This window comes from Macrosteles quadrilineatus, unplaced genomic scaffold, assembly GCF_028750875.1.
Source record: "Macrosteles quadrilineatus isolate MER2022 unplaced genomic scaffold, UCM_ALF_1.0 Scaffold_3__2_contigs__length_128488019, whole genome shotgun sequence".
In the NCBI taxonomy this organism is placed as follows: domain Eukaryota; kingdom Metazoa; phylum Arthropoda; class Insecta; order Hemiptera; family Cicadellidae; genus Macrosteles; species Macrosteles quadrilineatus.
In genome coordinates this window covers 78,142,895-78,155,074 of record NW_026542596.1, presented here as the reverse complement: position 1 = coordinate 78,155,074, position 12,180 = coordinate 78,142,895, and the positions used below count along the sequence as shown (strand labels likewise).

The following is a 12,180-nucleotide window of genomic DNA, read 5'->3' as shown; positions in this document are numbered from 1 at the left end:
TTGATTTAACTTCAGATAATTTTATTTTTCTCCGTTATTTGTCTTATGACCCTATAAAAACTGTGCATTTCTGTAAAGTGAATTAAATTTCCATCCATTTTGTTATTTGTAACCTTCTTATAAGTCCTATGGCTTTTGAGTTATTGAGCTTTGAAACATTATAACGGCCGCTTTATGGTTAAGGCTATGTTTTGACCTAAGGAACATCCTCACGGAGTTTCGGGAGAGAGGTTCGTAACACCCTGTATACATGCAATAATTTTAACACAGTGCAAAATCCCTTTATGAATACAAAAAAAATGCTTTATGAATACATGCTAACACTAACGATATACAACTAAAAAATAACAAATTTAGTCTGGACATTGCGAAGCTACAATGGTCTGTATCCTTAAGGTTAAAAAATGCTGCAGTCAAAGGCATTTTCCCATTGAAAATTTATTTGTATTTATTATCGAGTTATGGTGTACAATACACCTAAAATCAATAGTGTAGTTTAAATTTTAAAATAGTTCATTACCTTAAACTCGAATATTCTGTACATTTAACTTTCTATAAACGACCAAAACTGGACAAATTGGTTAAACGTCGATATCAGCTGTTTTTTTTTTTAATACATAAAAACAAAATTCAAACAATTTCGGGCGTTAATTACTAAGATAACCTATAAATATTCTTGTTTTTCGGATCAGTTTGCTTGGATATTATTAGTAAAGATTCGGTATGACGAACAATAAACAGAGTGAACAACTTAACTGTGCCACCATTAGTATTTCAGAAACTATTATATTTAGAGAAGATGTTTTAGGGAAATTCTCCTAACAAAAGTGGATATCACCGTATCTGGAGGAAATAAACAAGTTTTAAACGTAGTTAATTAATCTCTAGAGTTTTATTGAGTACAAACTTGCGTTATAAGAAACTTTGTTCTCGAGGAAATATTTAAATGCGGTAAATTGTCTCCTGCCGTGGTTTACTATCATCAGTCAGTACATTCCGTATGGATTCTGGATCGGTGTCAGGACCACTTCACATATCTGTAATCAAGATGCAGCGTGTAAATTGAAGGTACTTAACTTAGCTTAAGGTAAGCGTTAGTTCTATGAAAAAAATGATAATTTTTTCACTTCACATCCAAGGTCCGCAACCCTGAACATTACTTCAGGCTAGACCTTGAATGTCGCGTCATTATCATAGCTTAAAAAACTATTAGTAATTTGCGTGATTTGATCCCAGGAACTCGAGTACCGAAGTCCTGTCACTAGTTCATCTCACCCCCAATCGTAAATATCCTGAATAGTGTACTGTTTTACAAGAAAAAATACTACGAAGTCTTAAAATAAATAATTGTTATAAACTCAAAACTTAACCCCATAGAGCTCAAACACACCAGATAATAAATTATTGGCAATAGTTGTCAATCCATAATCCGACCGGAGTTAAATGTAGGACTCTGATTTATAGTTTGAAGCCAAAGCCAAAACATTGCTCGTACTAATTTATGCAGCAATTAACATGTCCATTTTGTTCAATTATTTGTTGTATTTCAACAGTTAAGAGGACCAGTTTGGAATTATTATTGATAGGCCTTGATGAAAAGGAAGTCATATAATTTTTACATTAACATTATTATTAAAATTACTATTAACATGTATTGTATATTATTATTATTAATTTTTAAGTATTTAACTTAATTGTGTATCCAAAATTGTGTTCCTTTTGGAAATAATGTTCTTAATTCGAAATCTAGGAATGAAACAGTCTTCTTTCAAATGACTCAGTCCCAATAGAGTATGGCATACACAAATTGAACCTCCATAATGAAATGAATAATTTAAGTAAGGAAACCAGAAACTTGAAATCCCCAGTTCACCTTAATAACTATTTTCTTTTCATTATATTTTCATTCCATTTCATTAAAATTAAATTGTAAGAAAATACCTCTGTCACCGTGTCACCAATTTGTTGTAATTTTTTTTATTTTTCAATGACCTTGCATCTACAGTGTCACATGATTACGGGTCATCTGTTTTTATATAACTCAACGAGTAACGATGTAGTTGTGAAACATTAATAATCTTTTATAATTTGTATTTTCTAAGCTTATTTATTAGACGTTACCGCTTTGTGAAATGGACTCTTCGGTGTGTAACTGTAAAGTTAGTTTATTTCTCGCAACAAACACGTATTCATGGTTTTTTGTCCAAGGACGCTAGGTACGAGCCCGGGATTGTTTTTCAAATTACTTCAGGCTAGACCTAGGGGTTGCGGCATTATCTTGGAAATAATACATTGGTTATTTGGGAGGATTTGAACCCGGTGCCTCAGGGACCGAAGCTCCGTGCTCTAACCACTAGAGCAGCTCGCTCCCCATGTATGCATAGTAGAAAATACTCAATTTTACCCTTTATGATAAGTTTTAACACAAGATTAATTCAACTTGTAATCCTCGAATTTTCATAAAAGATGGAACACACGCTGTTGTGGGATTTTGGTTAAACATTCGGTTTGTCTCGATCGCCGATAATAATTTATTAATAGTGTGAAATATTCACATGAAATATTTATAGAAAATTAATGATTAGTACTTTGAAATATTGTCTATAGCTTAAGAGTTCTCTTAGATAAGCCAGTGGTACCTTTAATCTTACAACTTAACTTAATACAAGTTTTGGACAATATGTTTGATTTACGTATCGTAAATATTTGACTATGTAATTTGTTTGTCGTTTTTTGTATGATGTGATCTTTAAGTATCTGTAGTATCAATTAAAATTTGTAATTAATTTATTTACAGTAGTTAAAAATACCATTGACCACAGTCAGCTTTTTGACACTGTTTATGTACCTATGTAGAATTTCTCAAAAGGAAAAACATTCTAAATCACCTTTACACTTTCTTAATATTTTCTATAAAAACACCTGAGTGACGTCAGATGCTGATAGAACATTGACTACAGCCTCAGCCACGTCATCAGCAGCCAGGACGGGGCTGATCAAACATCAGCTCAGCAAACGTCCCTCTGACTATCTCTATCCTGGTCAACTCGGGGCTGATGCTCTGGAAACGTTTACCATTTTAGTTGGAATTGTTAACCAATAAACACTATTATTTCAATGATATTGTAGATAGGCTTATTTATTATTTCTAATTAGGCTTGTTAACTATTTGGCTCAGACTTTTACTTAATAATGTTTCGCAAAGAAAATTGAGAAATGGTGCTAGTTAAGTTGTTTAGAACAAATTGGCTTACATATTCGGTTGTCTGTTAGAAATAATGTCGAAAAAGTTCGAAGGTTTCAGCTGTTGAATGAATTAAGAGAGAATACCACACTACACTCGAAGTGAGAATATCATATTTCATTACTAGGACCGAAAGTGGCATTTTCCGGCGCGCGATCAAGTTTCATGTGTTCCTAGCCGAACGCAGGAAATTCTAATTTCACGTGCGAAGCAAAGCCGATCATGTGAGAACTATTTTCGGGTACGAGACGAAGCCGCCAAGTACGGTAATAATGGATCAAGAGCGGGAAAATAACTTCCATTTCGAGTTAAGAACGATACTTTTCATCACGACGGAAATGAAATATATACACAAATACTGAATATTAAAATCAGTAATATTAAAATAGTTTTATACCACTCTTTATCAGTAAACATCGACTTCATAACGTATATGACAATACATATACTTTTAGATAAATATCACGAATACTATTTTCTAGGATTCGTGATAAATATATATTAATAAATACTTCGTCACTTACTTTATTTGGTTTAACATTTTGTCAGTTGTATTAGTTCGTAAACCTTCTGTATTCCTCTTCATATCTTTCTCTTTATTTTCTCTGAAGCTTGTGTCATAGAATCATTAGAGATTTTAAACATACTCGTATTTTGAACAATTTCAAACACGCATTACGCTAACACACAGCAACACAAACTAATTCCTGTCTCTGCATACATCAGGATTGTGCAACAATGAAAACAGCTGATTTAAATAATTAAAATGAACCGTAAAAAAACACATTGAAATATTTATGAGAGCTTAACCTGTGAATTGCTCAGTTTTGCCAACTCCTGAATTGTTAACCAGGACGTCAGCGCCACCAAACTCTTTCTCTACAAATCTAAATAATTCTTTCATCTCATCTTCTTTTCTCAAATCTGTTTTCAGAGCTATGTTGTCAAAGCCTAAAAAAAGTTGAATATTTTAAACATGATATGTTTGAGAATAGCATTATGTTTGTCTATTTATGTTAAATCAATTAACAAGAGGGTGAAAAAAAAATATATTAATTACGAATACAATTTGGTTTAAAATGTAAAACACGGCCTCCAAACGCCTTGGGGTTCGTCCGATGGGTTGCGTCATAATTGCTGCGCAGTGCTGCTGATATCGGCACAACTGTTAATAAGAACTGAATAACTGGCATAACTGAATAATAATCTGTTACATAATCATATTATAATAACCTACAACTTTATAATAATTAAAATTGGATTTGTAGTGGTAGTCTGTATTATGCATTTGATTGCGGCAAAACCCCAAGTATTATATGTAGTTTGGAGGCCGTGTTTTACATTTTAAACCAAATTGTATTCGTAATAATATTTTTTTTTTTCTTATAAGAAAATGCATCTAGTTAATATATAGCCGAGTAATTAAGGAATTACACTATTATTTATCAACAATCCATACGATTTTCGAAAAAAATAGCTGTACGATGTAGATTTATTTTGTTAAACTTATTATTGTTATAACTTTTTTATTAGTTAAGATACAACTTTTTACCCAATGACCTTTTCTATTGGTAATATTTTTTGGATTAAAACTACGTTTTAACCGATGTCCTATCTCGTACCGTTCTCGAGCTTCAGTCGTCTCGATGCATAGCGTGTTCCGCCATCTTTGCCCCCCTCCCCCCAAGTTCACGACCACCTGAAAAGTAGGCGACATGCGTATTTTTTATCACCACAGTCCATATTACAACTATCAGCAAAGATATTTCATATTACTTCTTTGCGACACTCACAAATTAATTCTACTTTCGGTTAAAAAACTACACGAAAAGTCCATTTTTACATATTTTATACAATAACTTGTTTATTTATAGAGATACGACCTCGGACCCAATAACCATTATTGTTGTCCACATTTTTAGAATTCCAACGACGTTTTAACCGATGTTCTATCTTTTACCGTTTTCGAACTATCAGCGTTTTAACGCATAGCGCAAACCACCATGTTTGCCCCCTCCCCCCCACCTTATCGACCACTTTTGAAATAGGCGACATACGTAATTTTGATCACCACAGTCCATATTACAATAATCAGCAATAACATTGCGTACTAGTTACTTTCATGCATGCTCAAACCCCCTCAGCTCCTGGACTATACAGCGTGAAGACGTGCTATCACCCTTTTGATTCTAAATACTGATTAGTACCGTTTAAATATGATTGATAGGCCTTTTTGTGTCTCGCCCAAAAATCATCAATCTTTCCATTCATTCATTGATATTTATTGGCTTATAAACCTTAGCACTTTCTTAGGCGTCGGTTATTAAATCTTATATCTACAGCCGCAAAGTAACTATAATGATTCTAAGTATTTGTAAAAAATCCTCGAACACCAAAATAACTTTACACTTTCTCTGAGTTCTGTGCTATCAATGAAACCTTTCAATTACAAATCCGAAACAAATCATCAAGCAATAATCAGTGACCATTAGCCTGTTAATTTCCATAAATCAGCATTAAAGGATGTCAGCTGTTACAATCAATGTAACATCTGGACATGCATTTGCAGTTACAAGCCCTGCAGGAGACTTGCACGCTATCGATTAAAACTGTTTATTCATGGCGTCAAATGCATTGCATATTGATGGCGATCGATGGGCGATGCAAATACAGAGGTCTGGGAGGTCTATTGTCTTCACCGCAAGACTCGAGGGAGAAATTTGTATTAGTGCAGGGGTACTAGGGCATCATAGAGGAGGACATGTTAGGTTAAGGGGTTAGGATAGGTTATTGGGTTAGGTTTGGTTAGGTTATTGGGTTAGGGTTAAGATAATGGGATTTTAATAAACTTTCTTGGTTAAAGAAACGGCTAATGGTCTTAGACAAAAGCTACAGAAGACCCTTGACTCCATTCTATACTAATTCACTTCTGAGGACGGCTGCTGAGCTTACTCTTTTTATGTATTTCAATGTTATTGTTATTAACTTGTCAGCGTATTTGCTCGTTCTTTTCATATTTAAAACCGTTGCAAATAAAGAATTAAAGACAAAAAACTCCCAAATCTATTTATTAATAGATACACAACCAAGTGAGCAATGATGTCTTGGATAGTCATGTTTGGTTAAATAAATCATATTTCATTATCATGTGATTAGGGGAGCGAGCTGGTCTAGTAATTAGAGCGCGGGACTCCGGTTCCTGGGGTCCCGGGTTCAAATTCCGCCAAATCACTAATTGATTTTATCTAAGTAACAATGCCGTAACCCCTAGGTCTAGCCTGAAGTAATGTGAAAAACAATTCCGGACTCGTGCCTAGCGTCCTAGGAAAAAAATATTATGTGATTATTGTTATTGCTTTAAGTTTGAATTATTTACATGTTGTACACAGATTTAGTTTCATTGATAATGATAATTATTTAAATATGAAATTAGTACTAATTCATTATTGGAGAATCTGTTAAATACGCCTGACTTGGTGGCATTAATAAAATATATGAGAAGTTCCAAAACCATGTTGTATTTGAATATTGTTTATCTTCGAAGTTGAAAAATATAAATTTAAATACGCAAAATCATTGTAAAAGTCAATTGTAGTGTTTATATTTTCCAAACGTGGATTTGAATATTTTTTTATCTTCAAAGTTGCAAAATATAAATTTAAATACGCAAAATCATTGTAAAAGTCAATTGTAGTGTTTATATTTTCCATACGTGGAACAAGGTATGTGTGTAGGCTTCGAGAGGTTTAATATAAATTATTGTTGAGGACTTAAATATACAGAAATAGTAATTAAATGTATTTCATTTCAACAATATCAAGTACAACACAGATATTCAATACGGACAAGCATTGGGTGATAAAATTCATGAATATTCAGTAATACTTGATAAGCCTGGTGTCATTTACCTCGGTTTTACTGTATATTCAAATTGGGTGGAGGAAACCAATATATGAATTTAACTGTTAAGTGCTTTCTTAGATGAATTCATTATTGATATCGACACAGCAACAATGAGTGAAATGCTCTATTTATTAGGAAACAGTCTTCATAGCTCTTTCCACATTGAATACGGTATACTCATTATTATTTGAAAAAAGACAACTTAATTGTTACAAGTTCTTAATACCCCCGCCGCAGCAAACCTGCAGACTAAGCGAATTTCCATTTGACTGATTGGATTTACACTGAAATGTCTACTTAAAAATATAACATTTATTCTTGATTTAAATAGAATTAGTTTAACAAGTACTTAGGTTTGCTGCATCAAGGAGGGTAAAACTTTTTTTTGTTTGTAAAATGTGAATAGGTAGTGAGAAATAAAAACATTTTCCAAATTTGATCAAAATATGTTCACAAACAAGCAAACTACAACAGTTTACTTATTCCCCATAAGAATAACATGGGAATTTTAAATTTACAATTTTTTGGAATTTTCTCCGTAACTATTAGGCACATAATAACGCTTCAATATACTAAATTATTTGTTTTTTTAAGCTCTACAAAATGGTTTGGAAAGAAATTGCTAAATTTTATGTTTTTTTGGTCAAAAATAGGAAAAACCTATTTTTACCCCATAAAACCCCCCGTAAACCCCCGTTCCCATGGTCCGATCATGCTGGATCGCGAACTCGTTCGAATAAACGTACGTTTACACATTTGTACCAAATTTCATCCAAATCGGATCATTTTTGCTCGAGTTATCGTGCTGACGGACACATATATATATATATATATAAATATATAAATATATATATATATATGAGTTTGAACGGATGGTGTTTTTGGCCTCTAGGGACCTCAAAACGAAAAAAAAAATCGGTCCCGCGTCCAGGTCTTACCATGAGTACTACGGTAATAGCTTATTCCCTATATGGGAAATTCGCTAAAACTAGATAGCGATAAACGTTCTACAGTTATACACAAAAATATTGTATTTCGACTAAAGCTGAACAATTTGTTTGTAAAGTAAAATAAACTATCTAAACTACATTAAAAATAGGAATGTTATGACATACACTTTTTCACTCAGACTATAGTCCAACTTTTCGACAGAAAGGTTTTAATGTAAAGTTGTTTAGCCAAAAGTGTAAGTTAGTAGCAGCTTAAATATTTATTTGATTTACGAATATTAGGATTTGGATAATCAAATTTATTTTAACAATCGTATCATATACACTCAATCGCATTAAATGTCTTTTTCGGGATCTTGGAAGGTAAGTGAATTGTTTTTTTACGATTACTGTATAAAATAAAGATCAATGACATAGTTTTTTTTTTTTTTTAAGTCTATACCCAAAGTCAATAGAGCAACTGGGATAATAGTAGTGACATTTTTGTTCAAGAACATATTTTAGTCAAAACTGCAGCAAGTAATCCAAATATTCAACCACAGATTCAACTGTAGCTGCAAGAATAATATAGTAATGTGAGGGTAATGAGGAACTGGAAAAGGCATCGTAATCTCGTAGGGGATGATTTAAAACCACCCAAAAACGCTCGCCCAACACGTAACATTTAATGTTTAATTTTTTAACTCTAAGTCTCATACATTATACGGATATATTACACATTACGATTATGATTCTTATTTTGGTGGACATTATACTGTTGGGACATCACTAATCCCATGAATCTATAATTAGTTTAATTATTTATATTGAATTTTCATGAAAAATACAAAAAATTATTACTAGTCTAAAAAGCTAGACCATTAGTTCCATCGTTCTTTCAAAACATTAGGCCTACCACCTACCACCGTCATGTTTTTAAGCGTTGAGTGTATTTATTTTGAGTGTATATATTGTAAAAGATATGCATCTACAAATGGCTGTGGTGTAATTTGAGAGTCAAAATACAATGAGAATAACATTTAAGCACGGAATGTATACGTAATATGTTTATCTTGGCTACAATAGCAACCATGAGTAGTTCTCAGTCTGTCCTCTCCACTCAAGGGATAGTCCCTTGATACAGCATTTGCTGTCTCTACAGCAATTAGTCAATTGATCAATCATCAATAATTGTTTGCAGTTGTGATCTCTGTTACGGATACTGGGGTAAATATGTACCATCAGCTGTTCTTGATATTGTACTTTGAATCGCCTTTTGACGAAAATGGTTTAATGGTTTAGAAAATTTAAGGTACGAGCCTTGGCAGTGCCTTTAAAACTTCTACGAGTGTCTTAAAGGCTAATTACGCGGGTTGCGTACACTAATTTATCCACGACCGTTTCTTAATTACTAATAATCACTATTAATCATAACTCCCAAGAGAGGTTATGTTTTCGTGTATAACCTCTCATTACAAAAAGATGTGGTGCAACGACTATTGTCCCAACCACTCACACATCGTTTAACAGCTGATAAGTTGACGTTCGAATAATTACAATAATAATTTTACTTCTTTTCTCCCAATCCTTGAATCTCATTGGTCCGTTACTCGTGTTGTAAAGTAAAACAACAATGCTGTATAAGTGAATCTTTTCAATTAACTGAAATGAAACGGCTAGTTTAGAGTATTATACATCGATAGTTAAAACGTAACTTAAAGTAAAGAATAACTAGTAAAGAAAACCGCCTGTGCATTGTGGACACCCTGACACTCGATGCCGGATGCTTGTTGTTATTTGTTGATATTTATGTTTGTTGATGTTTTTATCAATGACTAATCCTATATTTTTGTTACAGGTCTACGATCCGTCCTCCGTGACTCAAACCAGAAAGGCAACCCGTTTAATGACGTGTCGATACAGGTAAGAGAAACTCCATCTTATTATTAACATTACTACTGTATTATTTAAATCCATCTGTTTATCCCCTGAATGTTTATGTGAAAAATAATTTAGATTCATATCTTACATCTTAAGTAAAAAAAAGTAGAACGCCCGCTACATAATTTTCACATACAGTAGCATAATAAGTCTGCTTCTAGTTAGTGACATGGCCTTACGTATAATAAGGCTTGACTATTTAGTCATGTTAACTGTGTTTTACATCAAAGTGATTGTAATCAGGATTTAAATATATTTGATGAGTTCCAATAAAATCAAAAAAGATTATATTAACATTTGAAATTGCAAATGCCTAATATAACGTGCAAGACCTTTACTTTTTTGGAACTATTAAAGAGTTAGATACCGTACCTTATCTAGCCATGTTAAAACTAACTATTTTATTTCAACACCTAATAATTATCATCCAGGTTATTCTGGGAGAACAGTATATATTTTACCACGCTTACTTTCACATTTCTTGATCATAATCAAAAATTTTGAATATTATAGTTTTACAACAAAAGGTAAAAATTAATTTATTTTACTACAAAAGTCAAACAAAAAGATTAAACTTAAAACTGGGTATTTATTGATAACTGAACTGTTGAATGTGTTTCGCTGTCTCTATTACATTGCTTCTATTGTTTTCTATTGGTTTCCAACGTTTATTTTAAAATTTGTTATTCTTTTCCTTCATAACTATCGTGTAAGTAAAAATATTCTTTACGGATTGAAAGATTGGCAAATGTAATAGAGCTTATTTATCTTCCTTTGAATTAGTAGTGAATAACAACAAACAACAATAATTAACAACTTTTTTACTACACAAACGGGTTTAGTACGGTTTATACTTATTATTTAAAGGCTTTTTAACTAAAATGGCGAACATACATACGAATGTAGGTATTTTAAGCCAAGTATTAATTGCTCAGAGTATACTAATTAAGTTCACCGAGCAAAGCTCGGTCCCCAGGTACTACTGTATAATGAGCGTATAAAAAGATAAAAACTCATCAATCTTAAAATTGTTTTCCCCAAGAGAGATATTTCTTCTCGATTAATTTGATTCAGATCGTTATCAATTCCATTAATGGATCCTTTTGAATGGAGATTTATCTTTCAGAAAGGTATCAATTTAGCATCAAAATATTTCATATATTCTAATCTGTGTATTATGAAAGTATTGTAGTGTATTATTTTTAAAGTGTATATTATTATTAAGTGTATTATTAAAGTAGTGTATTATTGCATTGTCTAACTCTAATTACTTTGTCTCATTCCAGATTTGCAACGTGAAGACACGTTTCTTTACCAATTTATTTGTGTTATGGTAACTGTAGGAAAAATATAATGTGCAACTCGAGTGCAAAGTGCAATTGCCTCACTCGAGAAACCATTCCTCACTCACCTACGGTTCGTGAGTAAGGATTTCTCTCGAGTGAGGCAATTACTCAGTTTGCTCACTAGTTGCACAAATAACTATTGTAATCATAACCGCACGTAAGCTTGGCGAAACAATTTAATTAAATCTCTCGAACATATTTGAAGTATATTTGTATGACCAATTTATACTTAACTTTTCGTTTCCTAAAGATATTAGTGTCAAGATAATAAGTGTAGCCTTATTTTGTCCGTCAAACCCTAAACAGTAATCGATTCTAAATCTTACAATTTCAAGTTTAAGCTTCTGGACAGTTCATCCGGTGTTGGCGGAATGTTTTCGAATTTCATATTAAAACATCTAACAACTCCACGAAAATAATTTCGGACTTTGACTAAAATAAATTTACCAGAGGATGAATGTGTACTAATGGTGGTAAAGGAAATATACAGCGAGGTCCAAAAATAACTGACATATTTTAACATAAATTTATATTTACAAAATGTTAACTACATGGTAACATTTGCATATGTATAAATAGAAAAACTCAAAAAAGTGAAAAAGTGTTTGTTGATATTCAATAAATCTCAATTTGGCCACCGTTGAGGCTCTGTCGCCATTAAAACATGTTAAATATTTTACTCCAGAAATGTTGAGAAATGTTTGGCGGGAGATTAAATTTCGATTTGACGCCGACAGAGCCTTAAACGGTGGCCATATTGAGATTTCTAGAATATCACCAAACACTTTTTTTTCAGACATAATGTAAATGTTACCGT

The 12,180-nt window shown here is 32.5% G+C and overlaps 1 protein-coding gene across 1 annotated transcript in view; it reads left to right on the top strand.

Moving 5' to 3' along the window:
- LOC128988484 (uncharacterized) overlaps nucleotides 1–12,180 on the top strand; it is a 730,054-nt gene that overhangs the window by 679,522 nt on the left and 38,352 nt on the right. Inside the window, exon 11 of the mRNA XM_054409815.1 lies at nucleotides 9,935–9,999. Within this exon, the coding sequence (XP_054265790.1) occupies nucleotides 9,935–9,999 (65 nt within the window). The remainder of the gene's footprint in view (nucleotides 1–9,934; nucleotides 10,000–12,180) is intronic.